At 39.0% G+C, this 21,774-nt stretch overlaps 1 protein-coding gene across 1 annotated transcript in view; it reads left to right on the top strand.

The window, feature by feature from the left end:
• The window catches only part of LOC128685669 (endoribonuclease Dicer-like), a 117,123-nt gene that overhangs the window by 21,424 nt on the left and 73,925 nt on the right, over positions 1-21,774 (top strand). Inside the window, exon 2 of the mRNA XM_070094412.1 lies at positions 18,421-18,527. Coding sequence (XP_069950513.1) covers positions 18,462-18,527 — 66 coding nt within the window. The 5' untranslated portion in view covers positions 18,421-18,461. The remainder of the gene's footprint in view (positions 1-18,420; positions 18,528-21,774) is intronic.

Below are 21,774 nucleotides of genomic sequence, written 5' to 3'. Positions count from 1 at the left end.
TAAGGCATGGTGAGGCTGCCAGTTCGGACAAAATTGCAGCTGCAAAATTTGTAAGTGAATTCAAGGAGTACATGGAGGCTGAACGACTGAAACCTGAACAAGTGTTCAGTTGTGAGGAAACAGGCCTCATTTGGAAGAAAATGCCAAAGAGGACCTACATTACTCAGGAGGAAAAGGGACTGCCAGGACACAAGCCTATGACAGACAGGCTGATTCTCATGTTTTGTGCTAATGCTAGTAGGGATTTCAAAGTGAAGCCGTTACTAGTGTACCATTCTGAAAATCCCAGAGTGTTCAGGAAAAACAATGTTATGAAGATGGGAAAATAAAAAATCTGGGCTGGATGGTGCTATCGCCCTTGGGGCGAATGCTGTCCTGACCGACAGTAACTGTATGACTGGAGGTGCTGGCCATGTAGTCAGAAACTGTAAGGGTGGAGGTGCTGCACTGGTAGACAGTAACTGTGAGGCTGGAAGTGCTGTCCTAGTAAGCAGTAACGGTGAGGCTGGAGGTACTGTCATGGTAGACAGTAACGGTGAGGCTGGAGGTGCTGTCCTGGTAGACAGTAACTGTATGCATGAGGGAATGCATATTAACCCTTTCAGGATCCGTGCCGTAGATCTACGGCTTTACATTCAGGGTCCAAACCGTAGATCTACGCCATGAGCTCAACTCACTCTGATAAGATGTGAGCAGTAAATTTGGGCCTAGATATGAGAGAATACATCTATGTGGTATGTGTGCACCACATAAAATAAATCCTGCAGCACACAGTGCATAATGAGAGAGAAAAAACTGAGACTGTAATTTTCAATGTTTTTTATAGTTGTATTTGCAATTTCTTGGTCTCATTTGATAGAATGGAAGATATACTACAGAAACAGAGATGATTTTGATTGGTTTTAGTACTGGAAATGGCTTGAAACTGAGCTCAAAGTAGCAGAAATGTTAAATTTTTGCCATTGTTCAAGAGTAAATAAATGACCTCACAAGTCTAATACATGACAGCTGGTGGGTCTAATATACATAAACAAATGTGGTGATATTATTTATACAATTATTACAGTATTGCATAACAGTAAATCTTCTATTTTTTGGTTTGAATAAAAATTCATTATGTGAATAAAAACTCAGTGGAATTCATTTGTGAAGCCTGAAAACATAACTAATGAGCAGAGGAAATGTTAGTTTAGTGCCAGGAATGCCTGCATTGTTTATTCTGGACCCTATTTTGAAATTGGAATACTATTTTGAACTTTGCATTAAATTGGCCAAATTACCAATTTCCAGTCACTATTTTGTTGTTGAAACATTTGACTTTGCGATTTCTTGTGCTCAATCGATAGAATAGAAATAATATTAGTGAAATAGCTAGGAATTTGGTTGACTGGAATAATGTAATTGGCCTAAAATGGGAGTCAAAGTTGGCAAAATCGCTAATGTGTAAATATCGCTGACACATCAAAATTTGCGAGAGCATAATTTTGTCAGTTTTCCATCAAATTTCGTACTTTTTGTTTTATTACCTTCAGAAAAAGATTCTCTACCATTTCATAAGAAAAAATAACAATTATTTTTTGAAAATTCTTGGACCCTGGTGCACACTTAGAAATTTGGCCTCTGGACCCTGAAAGGGTTAATGGCCTCGAGGGAGACAGGAGCTGTAGTGGGGAAACAAGTGTAGTCAAGGACAAGATAAAACCAATATTACAAACTAGTAATACCACAAGATATAGCAAACAAGGGGACTCCACTAATAATAGTGAGGATATTTTACCAGAAACAACTGGTGAGAGCTCCATTGTTAGTACTAGTGAGGATAGGAATGAGACAGGAAAACATGCACCAATAGGGAATACAGTGGACCCCGGTTTACGATATTTCATTCCAGAAGTATGTTCAGGTGCCAGTACTGAACGAATTTGTTCCCATAAGGAATATTGTGAATTAGATTAGTCCATTTCAGACCCCCAGACATACACGTACAAACTTTCTTTCAACACACTGGCCGTATCCCACCGAGGCAGGGTGGCCCAAAAGGAAAAACGAAACTTTCTCCTTTCAAATTTAGTAATATATACAGGAGAAGGGGTTACTAGCCCCTTGCTCCCGACATGTACAAACGCACTTACATAAATACACTTACATAATTGGTCGCATTGGGAGCTGATCGTAAAGCGGGGGTCCACTGTACAGTCACAAAACTCCAAGGCAAACGGAAACCAAGCCTGTGCACATATTATGCACTTGGTATCTGCAGGCATGGGATATCTGGAAAAACAGATGGAACGTGCAACTTTGACCACCCTAGAAAATGCCATGCCCATATGACAACAGGAAAATGCAAACTCACTCCCTGTAAGCTTTTTCACCCTGAAATGTGTCCCTCTTCAGGATGGGAAAGACAGTGCTATAACTTAAATTGCCAGGCATACCATCTAAAGGGGACAAAAAGATACAAAACATCCAGACCATGGAAAAACCTGGGTACCCACAGCCACTCAAAAGGGAGAGGTTTTTTAGTGCCAGGAAGGAAAAAACTGGCAGGAAATGGCAGAAATTGTACACCAATTCCAGTCATTTCTGGATTGGAATCACAGTCGATGGCCTCCACTCCAAACCAACAGATACGAATATTAGTGCCGAAAAAAAGTCCCCCCCAGTACCACCAATACCGCCAATCCGATGACATTCTTCTTTGCAAATATACAGGGTCTAAATCCAGCAATGAACAACAAAATACCTTTCATCCGTGGACTGCTTGCAGAGGCAAATGCAATGTTCGTGGCTTTCACAGAAACCCACATGGAGGATCACTTGGACAATGAAATATGGATCCCAGGTTACAACCTATACAGATGCGACAGAGTGAACAGGCAAAAAGGGGAGGGTTGGCCTGTATATCGCAGAGTCACTTATTTGCACAGAGCTGCTTAATGCTTCAAATGATGAAGTGGAAGTTTTAGCAGTAAAGATCGAGATGCAAAATCTAGTCATTGTGGTAGTCGACAAGCCTCCAGATGCAACGTCCCAACAATTCCAGGAACAGCTGTTGAAAATTGACCACTGTCTGGAAAATCTTCCAGCTCCTGCCCTCAACATCTTGCTCCTGGGGGATTTCAACCTAAGGCACCTAAAATGGAGGAATATAGCAAATAATGTTGTTGCAGTGATAACACCAGGAGGCAGCTAAGATGAGAACTCACGCACACACAAGCTTTTAAATCTCTGCACAAAATTCAACTTAAACCAGCAAATAATAGAGCCTACTAGACTGGAGAATACACTGGACCTCATCTTCACTAACAATGATGGTCTGATACGAAATGTCACCATATCAAAAACAAACAAAAATAATATACTCGGATCACAATGTAATTGAGGTTCAGACATGTATGTGCGGAGCCCCGGTCCGACAAAATGAGATCAGTTACGAGGGAGCCTTCACAAAATTCAACTTCAATAACAAGAAAATGAAGTGGGACCAAGTAAACCAAGTCCTAAACAATATAAGCTGGGAAGATAGTCTAAGCAACACAGACCTCTAACTTATGCTTAGAACAGATTAACTCTGTGGCACTCGATGTATGCTCAAGGCATATTCCTTTAAGAAAAAGGAGGAGTAGATGTAAAATAGAAAGAGACAGGTGCTCCCTTTACAGGCGACGGAAAAGAATAACAGAGCGGCTAAAAGAGGCCAATGTATCTGAAATGTGTAGGGAGACACTGATCAGAGAAATAGCAAACATCGAATTCAAGCTAATGGAATCTTATAGGAGTCAGGAATTGCGCGAAGAACTAAAAGCCATAAATGAAATCGAAAGAAACCCAAAATATTTCTTTTCTTATGCCAAATCAAAGTCGAGAACAACATCCAGCATTGGGCCCCTACTTAAACAAGATGGGACCTACACAGATGACAGCAAGGAAATGAGTGAGCTACTCAAGACCCAATATGACTCGGTTTTTAGCGAGCCGCTAACCAGACTGAGAGTCGAAGATCTAAATGAATTTTTTATGAGAGAGCCACAGAATTTGGTAAACACAAGCCTATCTGATGTTATCCTGATGCCAAATAACTTCGAACAGGCGATAAATGACATGCCTATGCATTCTGCCACAGGGCCAGACTCATGGAACTCCGTGCTCATCAAGAACTGCAAGAAGCCCCTATCGCATGTTTTTACCATCCTATGGAGAGGGAGCATGGACACTGGGGTTGTCCCACAGTTACTAGAAACAACAGACATAGCCCCACTCCACAAAGGGGGCAGTAAAGCAATAGCAAAGAACTACAGACGGATAGCACTAACATCCCATATCATAAAAATCTTTGAAAGGGTCCTAAGAAGCCAGCAGTAACAGCCTGGTTGATCAGGCCCTGATTCACCATGAGGCCTGATCACAGACTGGGCCACGGGGGCATTGACCCCTGGAACTCTCTCCAGGTAAACTCCAGGTGGCCCCGTAATGTTCATGTTTTAGGTGCAAGAGATCATGGTCGACTCTATCAAATGCTTTTCATAGGTTTATGAAGAGACCCAGTGGAATTTCCTTTTTTTCGAGCACTGAAGTTACCGGGAGTCCTTATGGAGGGGGATTCCCCTTCCAAACAATAACCTCTCTTCCCTCTCCCCTTCTTCCTGTCTTCATCCATCAACAACAGCCTTCAATAAAGGTAAGTGTCATGTGTAACGTTCATTCTTTTGTGCATGTAAATCTATCTAAGGTAAAAAAAAAATTTTGTTTGTTGATACTTCTGGGTGTCTGGAACAGATTAATTTCATTTACATTATTTCTTATGGGAAAATGGTTTTGGTTTTGGCTGATTTCAGTTTTAGCCGATGGCTCTGGAACGGATTAAACACGAAAACCGAGGGTCTACTGTACATGCTTTCAAATGTAAAAAAAACGTAATTTGTGTTCGGAGCACTAGCTGTGCAAACGTAGATCTACGTTTGGACAGTTTAAGGGTTAAGGTCATAGGCTATCTCTTGTCTAATACCTATTTTCTTCATTAATTCTAAGACTTAAACACTTATACATTTTCTTGCCACTTACAGCAACACTAGTATGCCTGCTGGGTGCTATGATTACTTGGCAGATACAAGATATGGCAATTAACAGATCAAAACAATTCACAAACACAGCTAGCTCTAAGACAGTGGAACTGAACACATCAAGGTTGGGATAGGAATGGTGGGAGTGTCGAGGGTGTCAGCCACCACAAACATAACTGTGCGAAGTTAATTTTATGTAATGTTGTATAAAACTGTGTCACAATTTTTCAGTAGTGCAATAACCAAAACGTGGTAAATAAATCCATGTAATATGATGGTCTACTGTATTCAGATATTTGGGAGTGAACCTGGCAGCAGGTGGGTCTATGAGAAACAAGGTGACTCATAATTGATCAACGGCGGCTCGTAATACCAGTAATACCTATACTGTCGTACCACATCAAACTTCTGTTGTTAATCATTTTTTTATCTTGTTTCAACAAATTAAAAATTCACTTATAAATACAGTACACCATCGTTTAACACAGTAGTTATGTTCCTGAAAATGCCGTGTTAGGCAAAACCATGTCAGACAAACTGAAGAATTTATGGGAAAAATAGGGTTACATTCCTGGGAGCCCCCAAAAAGCCTAACAACTTTTCTTTAGGCCAATAGATCTCGCAAAAATAAAAGTGAATATGTAATTGTAGTTCATTGTCGTGATATATTATGTTGTTCTTACTACATAAGATTACAAATGCAACAGGAATACAGTAATAGTATTTCTTACCTTAACCCTTAAACTGTCCAAACGTAGATCTACATTCACCTGTGTGGCACTCCGAATATTCTGAAAAATAAAAAAAATCTTTTTTTTTGTTTTTAACCCGTAAACGGTCCAAACGTATACATACATTTTTACTGCTAGTGCCCCAAACGTATATATACGTTTTATTTTTCCTACCTTCAAATTTGGCATTATTGGCCTGAGATGCCTTGTCAGCATAGAATGGGTCCTAACACTCAGTGTGCGCGGTATCAAAAAAATCTGGGGCCACTTAGTACCTTGTGGAAGCACCAGTTCAAATGAGTGCCAGCTAGAGCAAACAGCACAGCAATCACCTGGAATTCACTGATGTAATGTAAATACAGTATTAACGCTCCCATTTTAACCCTTTCAGGGTCCGTCCCGTAGATCTACGGCTTTATGGTGAGTGTCCAAACCGTAGATCTACGCCATGAGCTCAGCTCACTCTGATAAACTGTGAGTGGTACATTTGGGCCTAGTTATGAGAGAATACATCTATGTGGTATGTGTGCACCACATAAAACAGATCCTGCAGCACACTGTGTATAATGAGAGAAAAAAACTGAAATCATGATTTTTTGATTAAAACAGCAACTTTGCAGTGTTTTTTCGTATGTTTTTTATAGTTGTATTTGCGATTTCTTGGTCTCATTTGATAGAATGGAAGACATATTACAGAAATAGAGATGATTTTGATTGGTTTTAGCACTGGAAATGGCTTGAAACTGAGCTCAAAGTAGCGGAAATGTTAAATTTTTGCCGATATTCAAGAGTAAACAAACGACCTCACACGTCTAATACACGTCAGCTGGTGGGTCTAATATACATTCACAAATATGGTGATGATATTTATACAATTATTACAGTATTGCATAGCAGTAAATCTTCTATTTTTTGGTGTGAATAAAAATTCATTATGTGAATAAAAAATCAAAATGGAATTTATTTGTAAAGCCTCAAAACATGACTAATGAACAGAGGAAATGTTAGTTTAGTGCCAGGAATGCCTACATTGTTTATTCTGGACCCTATTTTGAAATTGGAATATTTTGAACTTTGTGTTAAATTGGCCAAATTAACAATTTCCGATCACTTTATTTTGTAGTTGAAACAGTTGACTTGGCGATTTCTTGTGCTCAATCGATAGAATAGAAGTAATACTAGTGAAATAGCTAAGAATTTGGTTGATTGGAATAATGTAATTGGCCTAAAATGGGAGTCAAAGTCGGCAAAATCGCCGATTCGTAAATATCGCTGACACATCAAAATTCGCGAGAGCATAATTTCGTCAATTTTCCACCAAATTTCGTACTTTTTGTTTTATTACCTTCACAAAAAGATTCTCTACGATTTCATAAGAAAAAATAACAAATTTTTTTTTTGAAAATTCTTGGACACTGGTGCGTGACTCCAGATTTGGGCCTTGGACCCTGAAAGGGTTAAGAGGAAAGTGATTTTTGACCCTAAGTTTAGTGGCTTTGTGGTGAATGTGGCCACAAGTGGTCGAGGAATTATCAAAAAACCTCGATAATAACCCATGTGCAATATTTGTGCAACACCCTTTCAGAATGTCTTATGACCTATGCCCTAAGTAAAGAGAAACAATTCTGGCTGACTGGCAGGCTAGCTGGCTGGCAGGCTGGCTGCCTGGCTGGCTGCCTGGCTGGCTGACTGAGTGGCTGATTGGCTGGCTAGCTGACTGGCTAGCTGGCCAGCTGTGTGGCTGGCCAGCTGCTGGCGGCCTGGCTCTATCTCCGTTTGTCTGTCTGTATCTATGTCTAGCTCTGTCTGTCTGTCTCTATCTTTGTCTCTGTCTGTCTGTCTCTGTTTATCCCTGTCTATCTCTGTCTATCTCTTTCTATCTGTCTCTCTGTCTCACAGGTACACATAAATACAAGTATACATAGTGTAAATTACCTAGGATAATCTAAAAAATCCAGACAAAGTGCTATACTCTGCTTGAAGATGTGAGTAAACGTGACGATGCAGTCTTGTGGCTCTCTGAGACAGAGAGCTAGACAGATAGATAGACAGGGAGCTTGACAGACAAACAGACAGACATGTTTGTGTACCAGTGAAAGCAAAGGGAGGCCCTAATCTTTTCTTATCAAGTCTTATCACTGCACCCTCACGAATGCTCATGAAACATCAGCTCTTATCAAATGTTATCTCATCTTATCACGTCACTGTCAGGGGTGGACTTTGTTTTTCATGCTTCAAGGGAACTATTATTTTATTATAATGTATGCTGCTGCTGCCGCTGCTGCCGCTGCTGCCACTGCTGCTGCCGCTGCTGCCGCTGCTGCCGCCACTGCCGCCGCTGCCGCTGCTGCTCCTGCTGCTGCTGCTGAAATATTCACAAAATAATAATTTTTTAACAATTATGTAAGTTTTACATACCTTTATTGAAGGCTAATGCTGGCTTCTGGAAGATAGGGAAGAGGAAAGAGGGAGGAGTTAGTGTTTGGAAGGGGAATCCCCCTCCATAAAGACTTTAGGTGGCAAAGCCTTCTCTGGGGTTACTTCCCTTCTTTGTCTTTTAATGCTACTAGGACCAGCTTGAGAGTCACTGGACCCCTGCCTCACAACAAATCTGTCCATAGAGGTCTGTTTCTGGCATCTCTCTAAGATTTCCTTGAAGTGGGACAGGGCTTTGTCACTGAACATGTTGCAGATATGGCTTGTTTCAGCTTGGTCAGGGTGGTGTTTTCTTCTTCTTTGTTGGGTTTATCAGGGCCACTGACAGCATACGACGTATCGTGCCTGGTTTCTCGATGGGACGAGAAAAAATTGTTGCCCAAGGCTGGGCGATGAGAGAAAAGGAACAAAAGTTCCTTTGTAAATAGAGATAGAAACTTCAAGTTTCCAATTAGATCCGGTGGACCCCTTTGCCCAGCCCCAGCAGAGGGGGACGCCAACACCCCCACCTGAGTTCAGTAACCCGCTTCCCACCAAAGACCGTTAAAGAATTTCTCGCATAGCGGAAAAAATAGAGCTGGCTAAAGTAAGCTGATTAACAGGTGCCCCTCCTGTAGAGTGCCTGGCGGGCAAATTTGGGGGGGAAATTTGTCACTGATACTCAGGCAAGAGAGAAACGTCCACACCCGACGAAGGCTGGTGCAGAAGTCCAGGGTGGTGTTTCTCTACAAAAGCTTACACCCTAGTCTGCATTGCACACACCTATTTAATCTGTCATTTACTGCTACAGTACATTCATTACTAACCTTAAAATATTTGTAGTCTTAATGTAGGGGAGGAGGTGAGTAGTACAGTGGAACCTCTACTTGCGAGTTTAATCCATTCCATGACCTTGCTCGCAACTGGATTTGCTCGTTTGCAGAAACAATTTTTCTCATTTAAATTAATTGAAATGCAGTTAATCTGTTCCAGTGGAATTCTGTACTTCAATAATTTCGCTAATATCAACTCTACAGCTTATTTATCTATCTCACTTCATCTAATATGACATAATAAAAAATATAAATAACATAGAAACCTGATATATACTCTAAAATGAATAAAATATGTCATTCATGTAGTGGTATGGGCGGTGTCGGCGGTGGACGAGAGTTTGTCTGGAGACCGGGCAAAATTCTTCATGAATAATTTCGCTAATATCATCTGTACTGCTTATTTATCTATCACAGTTCATCTAATATGACATAACAGACAATATAAATAACATAGAAACATGATATATACTCTAGAATGAATAAAATATGTCATTATGTAAAAGGTGGAGGCGGCCACAACCGCTCCCTCTTTGTTGTGGTAAACACTGCCATCTAGTGACGGCCTTTTGAAGCCGTCTATTATTATAATTATTAAATGTATTACATTATTATTATATATGTATTATTATTATACATATAATATTATTTTTATTATTATTGTATTATACTATTATTATTATTATACATATTGTTATTATTCATATTGTTATTATTATTATCGTTATTATTATTATTATTATTTTTATTATTATTATTTTTATTATTATATAAATTATTTGTAATTTTTATTCACACAAAAAAATATAAAATTTACTGTTATTCTTTATTGCAATAATTGTATAAATATGTCAACCCATTCACGACTGCATATTCAATTCAATTCAATTCAGGTCAAGTTTATTCTCTATAAGGGTTACAATGTGGGGTTTACAGGTTTTGGATATTGTGTGGTTTACATGTTATAAAATACTAATTACAGAGGGGGCCACTAGGACACCTAGCATGGCTAGGCATTTCGAGCAGACTTAGATTAATTCTTAACATTAAATCCTAACAGATTATGGTATTAAGGCTAAGTGATTACATCATAATTTGTGAGTTTAGCAATGTGAATGCTTTTGTTTTGGCACAATACAAGGTGTCTATATTGGAGTATCATAGGCAAACTTATGACTAGTTAGGATTTATTATTTTAAGATTAAGATTAGTATTTCTGGGTTTATAGTCAGTGGGTGAGTGAGTGTAATTGTGAACCACCAGGTGGTTATCATGTAGTTAGTTGTCGGGGTGGATCAGTTTTGAAAGTGATGAATGTGTCTGCAGTTCTAGAGTTTTCAGGTAGGGTGTTCCAGATTTTAGGTCCTTTGAAATACATTGAATTTTTGTAAAGGTTTAGTCGAACACGGGGAATGTCATAGAGATGTTTGAGTCTGGTGTTATGCCTGTGGATCCTGTCACAACTATCAAGAAAGCATTTTAGGTCAAGGTTAATATTGGAATTTAAGGTCCTGTAGATATAGATTGCACAGTAGTAAGTGTGGATGTTCTGAACAGGGAGTAAGTTTAGATCTATGAAGAGTGGGGGGGTGTGTTGCCAGGAATGGGATTTAGTGATTATTCTTACTGCGGCTTTTTGTTGGGTTATTATTGGCTTTAGGTGTGTTGCTGCAGTTGAACCCCAAGCACAGATAGCATAGGTGAGGTATGGATATATAAGTGAATGGTATAGTGTGAGAAGGGCAGTTTGCAGTATGTCATATTGTATCCTGGAGAGGATCCCCACCGTTTTGGATACTTTTTTTATTATGTGTTGGATATGGGTGCTGAAATTTAGGTTGTTGTTGAGGTATAGGCCAAGGAATTTGCCCTCATTATGTCTGGCAATTAGAGTGTTGTCGATCTTAATGTTAAGTTGCGCAACACCTGCTCAGCTACCAAACGTAATATAGTAGGTTTTGCCAGTGTTAAGTGTAAGTTTATTGGTTGTCATCCAAGTCGATATTTTGAGCAGCTCCTCGTTAACAATGGTGTTGAGGGTGGCAAGATTAGGGTGGGAGATGACATAAGTCGTGTCGTCAGCAAAGAGAATGGGTTTCAGGCGTTGGGATATGTTTGGAAGATCATTGATGTAAATGAGGAAGAGCAGGGGTCCAAGGACACTTCCCTGCGGAACTCCAGTATCAAGTGGCCGTATTGATGAGGCTGTGTCTTTAATGGTAACATACTGATACCTATTAGAAAGGTAGGATTTAAAATATGCAAGCGCATGGCCTCTTATACCATAGTGGTCAAGTTTGTGGAGTAGGATGCTGTGGTCTACTATGTCAAATGCTTTTCTTAGGTCAATAAAAATTCCTAGCGGATATTCCTTATTTTCCAATGCTGTGTAAAGCAGGTCTAGCATTTTTATAATTGCATCATTAGTGCTTTTATTTTTCCTGAATCCAAATTGGCAGGGGTTGAGTATGTTTTGTGAGGTTATAAATGAATATAGTCTCCTGTGCATGAGTTTCTCGAAGATTTTGGATAGCAATGGTAAGTTTGATATTGGCCTATAGTTGTTTACGTCTGTTGGGTCACCACCTTTATGTATTGGTGTAACCCTTGCTGTCTTGAGTAGTGTCGGGAAAGTGCTAGTTTCTAGTGACTTGTTAAAAAGTAATGTAACAGCATGTGAAAGGACATGGGCTGGTCGCTTGTACAATAATGGTGGGATGTGAGACAGATTCCCCGAGTTATTTTTAAGTGACTTTATGATCGCGGTGACTTCCGTGGGCTCAGTTGGTACAAGATAGAAGGAATTTGGGAAATTCCCATCTAGGTAGTCCCCGGCACGGGCATTGGTACGTGGGATTTTACTGGCGAGATTAGATCCTATGTTTGAGAAGAAGTCGTTTATCTTGTTAGCTGTATCAGTGGGATGCAGTGGTGTTTCATGAGGTTTAGTTAGAACAATATTCTTGTTTTTTTCAGTTTGTGGCTCCCCAGAATCTGGGAGAGTGTTTTCCAGGTCTTTTTTATATCTCCTCTTGTGTCAGTGAATCTGCTGGAGTAGTACAGTTGTTTGGCTTTCTTTATTAATTTGGTGAGAACTGTTGAATATTGTTTAAGAATATCTTTGTGTATTAAGCCCTGTCTGTATTGCTTTTCATATTGGTGTTTCTTATCAAGGGATTTCAGAATGCTGCTGGTTAGCCATGGGCAACCAAGCCATTTATTCGTGATCTGTTTCGTTTTTATAGGACAATGTTTGTTGTATAGTCTAAGTATTTTGTTAAGAAAAATGTCTGTCCAATCGTCAATACCATTGGCATTGAAGAATTCTGTAGGCTAGTCAACAGTCTCTAGGTCTGCTGTGAAATTCCTTATTGAGGCCTCGTCATGGAGTCTAAATGAAACTTTGTTGTATTCGAGTGGTGGCTTACTAATGTTTGTTAAGAGGAAGGTTGGGTAGTGGTCAGTAGTGCTGTCTGTGATTATCCCTGATTTAAGAGGGGCTAGTATATTGGTCCATATGTGGTCTATTATGGTTGCACTTGTCTCAGTCAGCCTGGTTGGTTTAGTAATTGTTGGTATGAGAAGTGTGTTGTTCATATTGTTGATGAAATCAGTTACAGTCTGATCATCTGGTAGGCCAAGGTTGATATTGAAGTCTCCAGCTAAGAGAAGGTGGTGCTTGTTCATTTGTCTGTTTGTTATTAGTGACTTTAGATTCTCACTGAAGTTTGGGATGTTTGTGTTGGGTATCCGGTATATGGCACTCGATTGTTATAGGCGTCTTGAGGTTTTTTACAGTAAAATTAGCAAAAATGTATTCCCCATATTCATCACTAAAGCAATTAGTGCTAATACAAGATAGTTGGTTAGAGTAGTAGATTGCATGCCACCCCCAACTTAGTATGGTCTGCAGTTGTGGATTGCTGTGTATCCTGGTAGTGGGTAGATATCAATTGTGTCCTGCTTAAGCCAGGTCTCAGTAAGAATAATGCAGGAGAAGGGTTTTTTTTAGTGACTCAAGGAGTGCCAGGAGGTCATCATAGTGTTTGCTTAAGGACCTGATGTTGTAGTTAAGAACTGATAGACTTTGAGCAGTGTTCAGGATAGTGCTGGCTTGTGATGCTGTGTAATAAAGGCAGTTACTTTCCAATAAGTTTTGATTGTGTTAGATTATGGAGGTTTAGATCAGGGCCAATGTGATCATTCATCTTTTAGGTTTAAATAGTGGTTGTTTATATCCCGTATTATGTGGTGAGTTCTAATGCTGATTTCTGTAGTGGTGGGAGGTTTGGATAGGTATACCGCTAAAGCACTTTGGTCATATAGAGTATTGTCACTAATAAACATAATGAAATTGATATTGTCTATGTGTTGTGCTAGAATGAGCTAAAGTACAACTAGGTATAAACTAATACTATAAAAAAACAAATTACAAGTGGCACCAGACTCTTGTAATTGCACTAAGGTCTTAATATAATGAATTTAGTGTTGTCTATGTATTGAGCTAGAATGAGCTAAAGTACAACTAGGTATAGTTAGTTTAGGTGTTGTCTATGCATTGAGCTAGAATGAGCTAAAGTGCAACTAGGTATAAACTTATAATATAAAAATACAAATTAAAATGGTACTTGCAATTACACTAGGGTCTGATATAGGTTGTTAACAAGATCAAGAGTATAACTAGATTTAAATTGACAAAATAAAATTCACAAATTAAAGTACCAAAAGAATAATAAGTAAAAAATAACAATGGCAATGACTTTGTAATAATATGATAGTAAGATGGTAGATAGGTACACAGGTACACAGGTACACAGGATAATATAAAGGTTGGAGTTGAATATACAAACTTGAAAATTTGGCAACAAAATGTTATGAAAAGTATAAAATAATGATTAATGTACAAAAGTAAAATTGACTGGTGGTAAATATGGTGTTTAATAAAATTTTAGTAAGTAATAATGATTACAAAAAAAGATTAATTAGCCAAAAAAAAAAAAATAATGTTTATTTCAAGTATTAAATTTTAAGAACAGTTATTTGGATTCAGTATTGCACTGGTAGTTATACTTGAGGTTATTTGGCAGTACAAGGTAATTAAGAGTACTCTAAGATAGTAAATGTGGTATTAAAACAGGTTATGGTAATTAGACAAGTAATGGTAATTAAATGATGTCAAAAATGTTAAGAGTAAATTGTACTGATAGTAAAAATGGTAATTAATTATTAATTTTAGTAAGTAATATCAATTGATAGTATTTATAAACATGCTAGATAACAGGGATATCTTGCTATATATATACATACATCTAGGTTTTTCCCCTCTTTCTAAATAGCTCTTGTTCTTCTTTATTTCTTCTATTGTCCATGGGGAAGTGGAAAAGAATCTTTCCTCCGTAAGCCATGCGTGTCATGTGAGGCGACTAAAATGCCGGGAGCAATGGGCTAGTAACCCCTTCTCCTGTAGACATTTACTAAAAAAGAGAAGAAGAAAAACTTCATAAAACTGGGATGCTTGAATGTGCGTGGATGTAGTGAGGATGACAAGAAACAGATGATTGCTGATGTTATGAATGAAAAGAAGTTGGATGTCCTGGCCCTAAGCGAAACAAAGCTGAAGGGGGTAGGGGAGTTCCGGTGGGGGGAAATAAATGGGATTAAATCTGGAGTATCTGAGAGAGTTAGAGCAAAGGAAGGGGTAGCAGTAATGTTGAAGGATCAGTTATGGAAGGAGAAAAGAGAATATGAATGTGTAAATTCAAGAATTATGTGGATTAAAGTAAAGGTTGGATGTGAAAAGTGGGTCATAATAAGCGTGTATGCACCTGGAGAAGAGAGGAATGTAGAGGAGAGAGAGAGAGATTTTGGGAGATGTTAAGTGAATGTATAGGAGCCTTTGAACCAAGTGAGAGAGTAATTGTGGTAGGGGATCTGAATGCTAAAGTAGGAGAAACTTTTAGAGAGGGTGTGGTAGGTAAGTTTGGGGTGCCAGGTGTAAATGATAATGGGAACCCTTTGATTGAACTTTGTATAGAAAGGGGTTTAGTTATAGGTAATACATATTTTAAGAAAAAGAGGATAAATAAGTGTACAAGATATGATGTAGGGCGAAATGACAGTAGTTTGTTGGATTATGTATTGGTAGATAAAAGACTGTTGAGTAGACTTCAGGATGCACATGTTTATAGAGGGGCCACAGATATATCAGATCACTTTCTAGTTGTAGCTACACTGAGAGTAAAAGGTAGATGGGGTACAAGGAGAATAGAAGCATCAGGGAAGAGAGAGGCGAAGGTTTATAAACTAAAAGAGGAGGCAGTTAGGGTAAGATATAAACAGCTATTGGAGGATAGATGGGCTAATAAGAGCATAGGCAATGGGGTCGAAGAGGTATGGGGTAGGTTTAAAAATGTAGTGTTAGAGTGTTCAGCAGAAGTTTGTGGTTACAGGAAAGTGGGTGCGGGAGGGAAGAGGAGCAATTGGTGGAATGATGATGTAAAGAGAGCAGTAAGGGAGAAAAAGTTAACATATGAGAAGTTTTTACAAAGTAGAAGTGATGGAAGGAGGGAAGAGTATATGGAGAAAAAGAGAGAGGTTAAGAGAGTGGTGAAGCAATGTAAAAAGAGAGCAAATAAGAGAGTGGGTGAGATGTTATCAACAAATTTTGTTGAAAATAAGAAAAAGTTTTGGAGTGAGATTAACAAGTTAAGGAAGCCTTGAGAACAAATGGATTTGTCAGTTAAAAATAGAAGAGGAGAGTTATTAAATGGAGAGTTAGAGGTATTGGGAAGATGGAGGGAATATTTTGAGGAATTGTTAAATGTTGATGAAGATAGGGAAGCTGTGATTTCGTGTATAGGGCAAGGAGGAGTACATCCCGTGGCCCTACACCCGTTTTAGGTAGTGATAGTGAGGATGATGTGGCTACACTTGGCATGGATGGGCCACAGGCATCAGTGGATGGTGTTAGTGGTGCTGGTGGTGGTAGTGGCACCGCCATGCGTGACTCGCCATGCCACGCCGGGACCCACGCTGCTGACTCGTCAGTTCAAGGACAAAGCGGAGCATCAGCCACCAGCCCGCCACAACCACAACCGCCCATACAACCAGCCTATGATGTCCAGTATCCACCACAAAACCGTATGTGGGATTGGCAGCAAAATCCCAATTTTGTTCCCAAGCCTCACCACTTTGATGACTCTCAAAGTGGAATTCTACCTACCTGTCCCCTTGGAACCACGGCCAATGAACTGGAATTCTTTGAATTATTCTTTGACTAGCCATTGATGGAAATTATTGCCAGGGAAAGTAATAAGTATTTTCAGTACACCATGGCAAGTATGATCTTATCACCACAGTCAAGACTACACAGGTGGAAAGAGACGACTGTTGCAGAAATGTATTTGCTTTTTGCAACAATAATGCTTATGCCTCACGTCTATAAGCATAATATAAAAGCATACTGGTCCACAGATCGGCTAATTTCTACCCCATCCTTCAGTGAAATAATACCAGTGAACAGGTTTATCTTACTGTTACGTATGTTGCACTTCTCTGACAAAACCAGGCCTGACAGAAGTGACAGGTTATACAAGATTAGAAATGTTTTCATGTATCTCAAACAAAAGTTCAGGATATACTTTTATCCATTCAAGAATCTTGTAATTGACGAGTCTTTGATTTTGTTCAAAGGTAGACTGTCATTCAAGCAGTATATACCGAGCAAGAGGAACCGCTTTGGTATAAAATTGTTTGTACTCTGTGATTGTGACAGTGGCCTGGTGTTGGATATTGTTGTATACACGGGTAGTAAAACATTGGAAGATACCAAGATGTTATTGGGTATCTCAGGTGACATAGTGAGAAACATGATGGCACCTTATCTTGGTAAGGGCCATACATTATATACCGATAACTGGTACACAAGCCCATTACTCAGTGATTTCATGCGAGTGAACAAGACAGATGTGTGTGGCACAGTGCGTTCTAATCGTAAACATATGCCCAGGCTCAATGCAGGTGTTCGTGGTGATGACGTGCAGGTGTTTACTGCCAATGACATCATGGCATTACGGTGGCATGACAAACGAGATGTCACATTGTTGACAACCATTCACCGTAATGAAATGCAAGACAGTGGCAAAGTTGATCGAGTGACTAATGAACGTATTCGAAAACCAGTGTCAGTGATTGATTATACACAAAACATGCGCTTGGTTGACAAGTGTGACATGCAGATTGGTTTTGTTGACTGTGTTCGTAAGAGTTACAAGTGGTACATGAAACTTTTCTTCCATCTCATGGACATTTCAATGCTGAATGCATATAATATGTACCAAATAAAGACTGGTAACAGACCACCGTATGGTGAATTTTGTTTGTCTGTTGTCAGACAACTCATAATGAAGTACCAGGTAACAACACCTGCAATACAACATGGTCCTCGAATTCATCACGATATACCCAAGCGTTTGAGGAGAGAAGGTGATCATTTCATAATACAGCTTCCTTCAACTCAAAAGAAATTTGCTCAGAAGAGATGCATTGTCTGTGCACAAACAAAACGACGGCAACAAAGACGCAAAGACACTCGGTTTATGTGTGAGGAATGTAAGGTGCCTCTGTGCATGGTGCCTTGTTTCAAGGAGTTCCACAAGCTCCAGCAGTTCTAAAACCATGTCCAGTGATTGTAAATATGTAAATATATGATAGAACATTAGTATTATACAATATTTGTGCATGTTTATTGTAATAAACAACAGTGGCAAACAATAATATGATAATAACTTTAGTGCGGTTATTGTGTTCAATACAGTGAGTTTATATATATCAATTATATACAGTATTGGTCTCTCAGGCCCCAAATGTTAGTAGGAATAGAAAAAAAATGGAAAAGAAAAGAAAAAACAACTAAAACAACAAAATAATGTGATACGCGTATGTGGAATTCGTCGATGTTGCCACCACCACATCATTTTCTATAAACTTCTTGGCACTGTATCTCGGTAAGTACTGATCAGATTCTATTTTTTTTTGTTTTATTACCTTCACAAAAATATGCTCTTTAATTCTGTAAGAAAAAATAATTTTTTTTTTTTTCAAAATTTCTTGGACACTGGTGCGTGACTTCAGATTTTGGCCTTGGACCCTGAAAGGGTTAAAGCCTAAATTTATCAAATAATATATTATTCTTAAAGTTAACTTGTGTATCTAGAGGTGTGTTAGTGAGCTTTAAGGGCTAGATCTGATTCTTACCATCCCAGTGACTATGATCCTAAAATATTTACTAACGAACCTGGCAGTGGGAATTTTGGGTACTATTAAATTTCCACACTTCACATGTTTTTGTCAACTGTATATAATGATTTATTTTTTTTGTAGGGGTTAATGTAGCATTTTTTGCTGAGCCAGCACACACCATCATGGCTGAGGCAGCACACCCCAGCAACCCTCATGTCCTCAGAACAGATGATGAATCACTGGAACCAGTAAGTTATACCATGATATATTTTTGAAACTAGTAGTGTACCCTCCAGACCGTCAGGAGATCCTTGCTTGTACCTGCACATTCTTGCTGGCTTCAAGGCGCATTGGAGACATGTAATATGCATAGTTATTAGTCAACTTCCTTCCACTTTAGGTCGAGGTTTCTTTTCCGGGCACTGGAAGGCAGGGCTCAATAAAGCATATGCTGTCAGTGGCCTTATAAACCCCAACAACAACAACTGCTATAGTGTATAGCACCATACAGTGCAAATTTTTGAAGCAGCTGTAATGTATAGTACTGTACAATGAATCTTATCGAAGCTGCTGTAGTGTATAGTACTGAACAGTGCATATTATTGAAGCTGCTGTACTGTATAGTACTGTGCAGTACATGTATATTATTGAAGCTGGTCTAGTATATGTATACAGTAGGGCCCCGCTTTATGGCATTTCGTTTTATGGTGTTCCCCTAATATGAACATTTCAATTTATGGCCCAAACTTGCTATATGGCTCCCCCCACCTGACTTTCTAATATGGTCACTGTGTCCCACCTTGTTTGTTTGCATTCTCCATGAGCTCCATGAGCATTCTGTGTCTCCATTATGTCTGGAAACCTTCCAGAATTTCAAGTGTTTTAAAGCTATTTCATGTTTTATATATACTCTGATAATTATACTTAAGTGTACCTGCACCTAAATAAACTTATACACTGTGCTGTCATGCAGGTACACATTAAAATCTCTAATAGCTAAATTCAAATCCAAATACCTACAAAAACCTCTCACATTGATAAACATCTACAGAGTTCCACAGTCAAACATTAGCCGATTTAGTCAAAACCTAGGAAGTATGATAACTGATGCACGCATGAACAAAGATCACTTACTACTCTCAGGTGACTTCAATATAAATCTCCTGCAAGACCAGGACCACACGTTACTGAATTCACAAACACAATGTATAACTGCATGTTGCTACCAACAATAACAAAACCTACAAGAATTACAGAGACTAGTGTTTCCCTACTTGACCACATCTGGACCAACACCATATCCCCTTTAACCCTTTGACTGTCGCAACCCCCAATCCTGAGGTGTCTCCTGGTGTCGCAAAATTTAAAAAAAAAAATTATTTTTTCCTATGAAATGATAGAGTATCTTTTCCCGATTGTAATGACACCAAAAAAACGAAATTTGATGGAAAACTGACGGAATTATGCTCTCGTGAAGTTAGCGACCTTGGCGTTGTTTACAAATCGGCGATTTCGCCCACTTTGAGCCCTATTTTTGGCTAATTCCATTGTTACAGTCACCCAAACTCATAGTCCTTTCTTTAGAACTCCATTTTTTTCTATCGATTGAGTACAAGAAACTGCCCATTTACCGATTTCAACTACCTAATAATGTGGTCAGAAATTTGCAATTTGGCCAATTTCACGAAAACTAAAAAATATGATAATTTCAAAATAAGGTCCAGAATGAACAATGCAGACATTCCTGGCTCTAAAATAACATTTTCTTTGCTCATCAGTCATGTCTGCAGACCCCTCTGATATTACTCTTGCTTTCTATTTTGAATTTTTATTCAAACAAAAAATAGAAGACTTACTATTATGCAGACTACTGCAATACTGTAATAATTGTATAAATAACATCAACCCATTCATGACTGCATATTAGAATGGCTATTTGGACATTTATTGGACAATGGCATCATTTGTTTACTTTTGAACATTGGCAAAAATCAAACATTTCCCCTATTTTGAGCTCCATTTCTAGGTTCTTTTTATGGTAAAATCAATCAAAACCACCTCTATTTCTGTAATATGTTTTCCATTCTATCAAATGAGACCAAGAAAACGAGAATACAACCATAAATACTATACGAAAATAGACCACAAAGTCGGCATTTTAATTAAAAAAAACGGTCGTAGTTTTTTTTTCTCATTATGCACTACGTGCTCCAGGATTTTTTTATATGGTGCACACTGATCACACAGACCCATTCTCTCACATGTGGGCCTACCAGCTTTCTCCTGCTTGATTTGAAGCCGCTAGAATTTATGAGTATATATACGTCAAACACGGTACCTCGTAAGACGTATATATACGGCCGCGACAGTCAAAGGGTTAAAATCAGGCATAATCACAGATAATACACAGACCACTACCCTACTTTCCTCTTAACAACTCTTGGTAAATTACCCCAAGACATTACTAAAGTCACCTTCAGACTTCACAATGAGGCAGCCATTAACCCTTTGAGGGTTTTGGTCGTACTAGTACGTCTTACGCGTAGGGTTTTTTGTCGTACTAGTACGCATAAATTCTAGCGGCCTCAAATCTCACAGGAAAAGGCTGATAAGCCTAGATGTGAGAGAATGGGTCTGTGTGGTGGGTGTGCGCAGTAGGAAAAAAATCTGGGACCCAGTGGTGCATTGTGGGAATGCCATCATAGTACACAATTTCCACCGTGCCCTGTGGTAAGAAGTTCCTCACTCCTCGGCGAATTGGGACACTTTTGTTCCCCAGTGACAGTTCTAATACAGATGGAAGTGACAGTGAAGATGAGTTTCAAGGTTCTGGTGAGGTTTTGACCGAAACTAATGACCATAATATGGGTAATAGTGAGGAAAACCCAGACAACCCACAGCCTTCCACCTCTGGTGCTGGGCCATCTTGTTCACGTTCAGTTGTACCAGAATCCAAGAGGAAACTCCTATTTTCCAAAATCCCAGACTCAGATGTGAGCATTGGTGATGATAGTGATAGTGATTATGAACTACAAGCTCTTCAAACTTGTTCCAAGAATGGAGGAGGAGGAGGAGGCAGAGGAGGAGGAGGCAGAGGAGGAGGAGGCAAGAGGAGGAGGAGGCAAGAGGAGGAGGAGGCAGAGGAGGAGGAGGAAGAGGAAGAAGAAGAGGAGGAGGAGGAAGAAGAGGAGGAGGAGGAGGAGGAGGAAGAAGAAGAGGAGGAGGAGGAAGAAGAAGAATACGTAATGATAACAATAATACATAATAATAATAATACATAATAATAATAATACATAATAATAATACATAATAATAATAATAGGTAATAATAAATGTTCACCCATGACAGTAACAAGATAAGGGGAGATAACATCTGATAAGTGCTGACGTTTGATGAGGGTAAATGAGGGTAGAGCTGATGCCAAAAGATGAGATAAACATCTCCCTCCCTTTGTTTTTGCTGGTATACTAACATTTCTGTCTGTCTATTTGCCT

The sequence above is a fragment of the Cherax quadricarinatus genome, chromosome 46 (genome assembly GCF_038502225.1).
Source record: "Cherax quadricarinatus isolate ZL_2023a chromosome 46, ASM3850222v1, whole genome shotgun sequence".
In the NCBI taxonomy this organism is placed as follows: domain Eukaryota; kingdom Metazoa; phylum Arthropoda; class Malacostraca; order Decapoda; family Parastacidae; genus Cherax; species Cherax quadricarinatus.
Note: the sequence above shows the minus strand (reverse complement) of the source record. Positions and strands in the feature narration are given on the sequence as shown.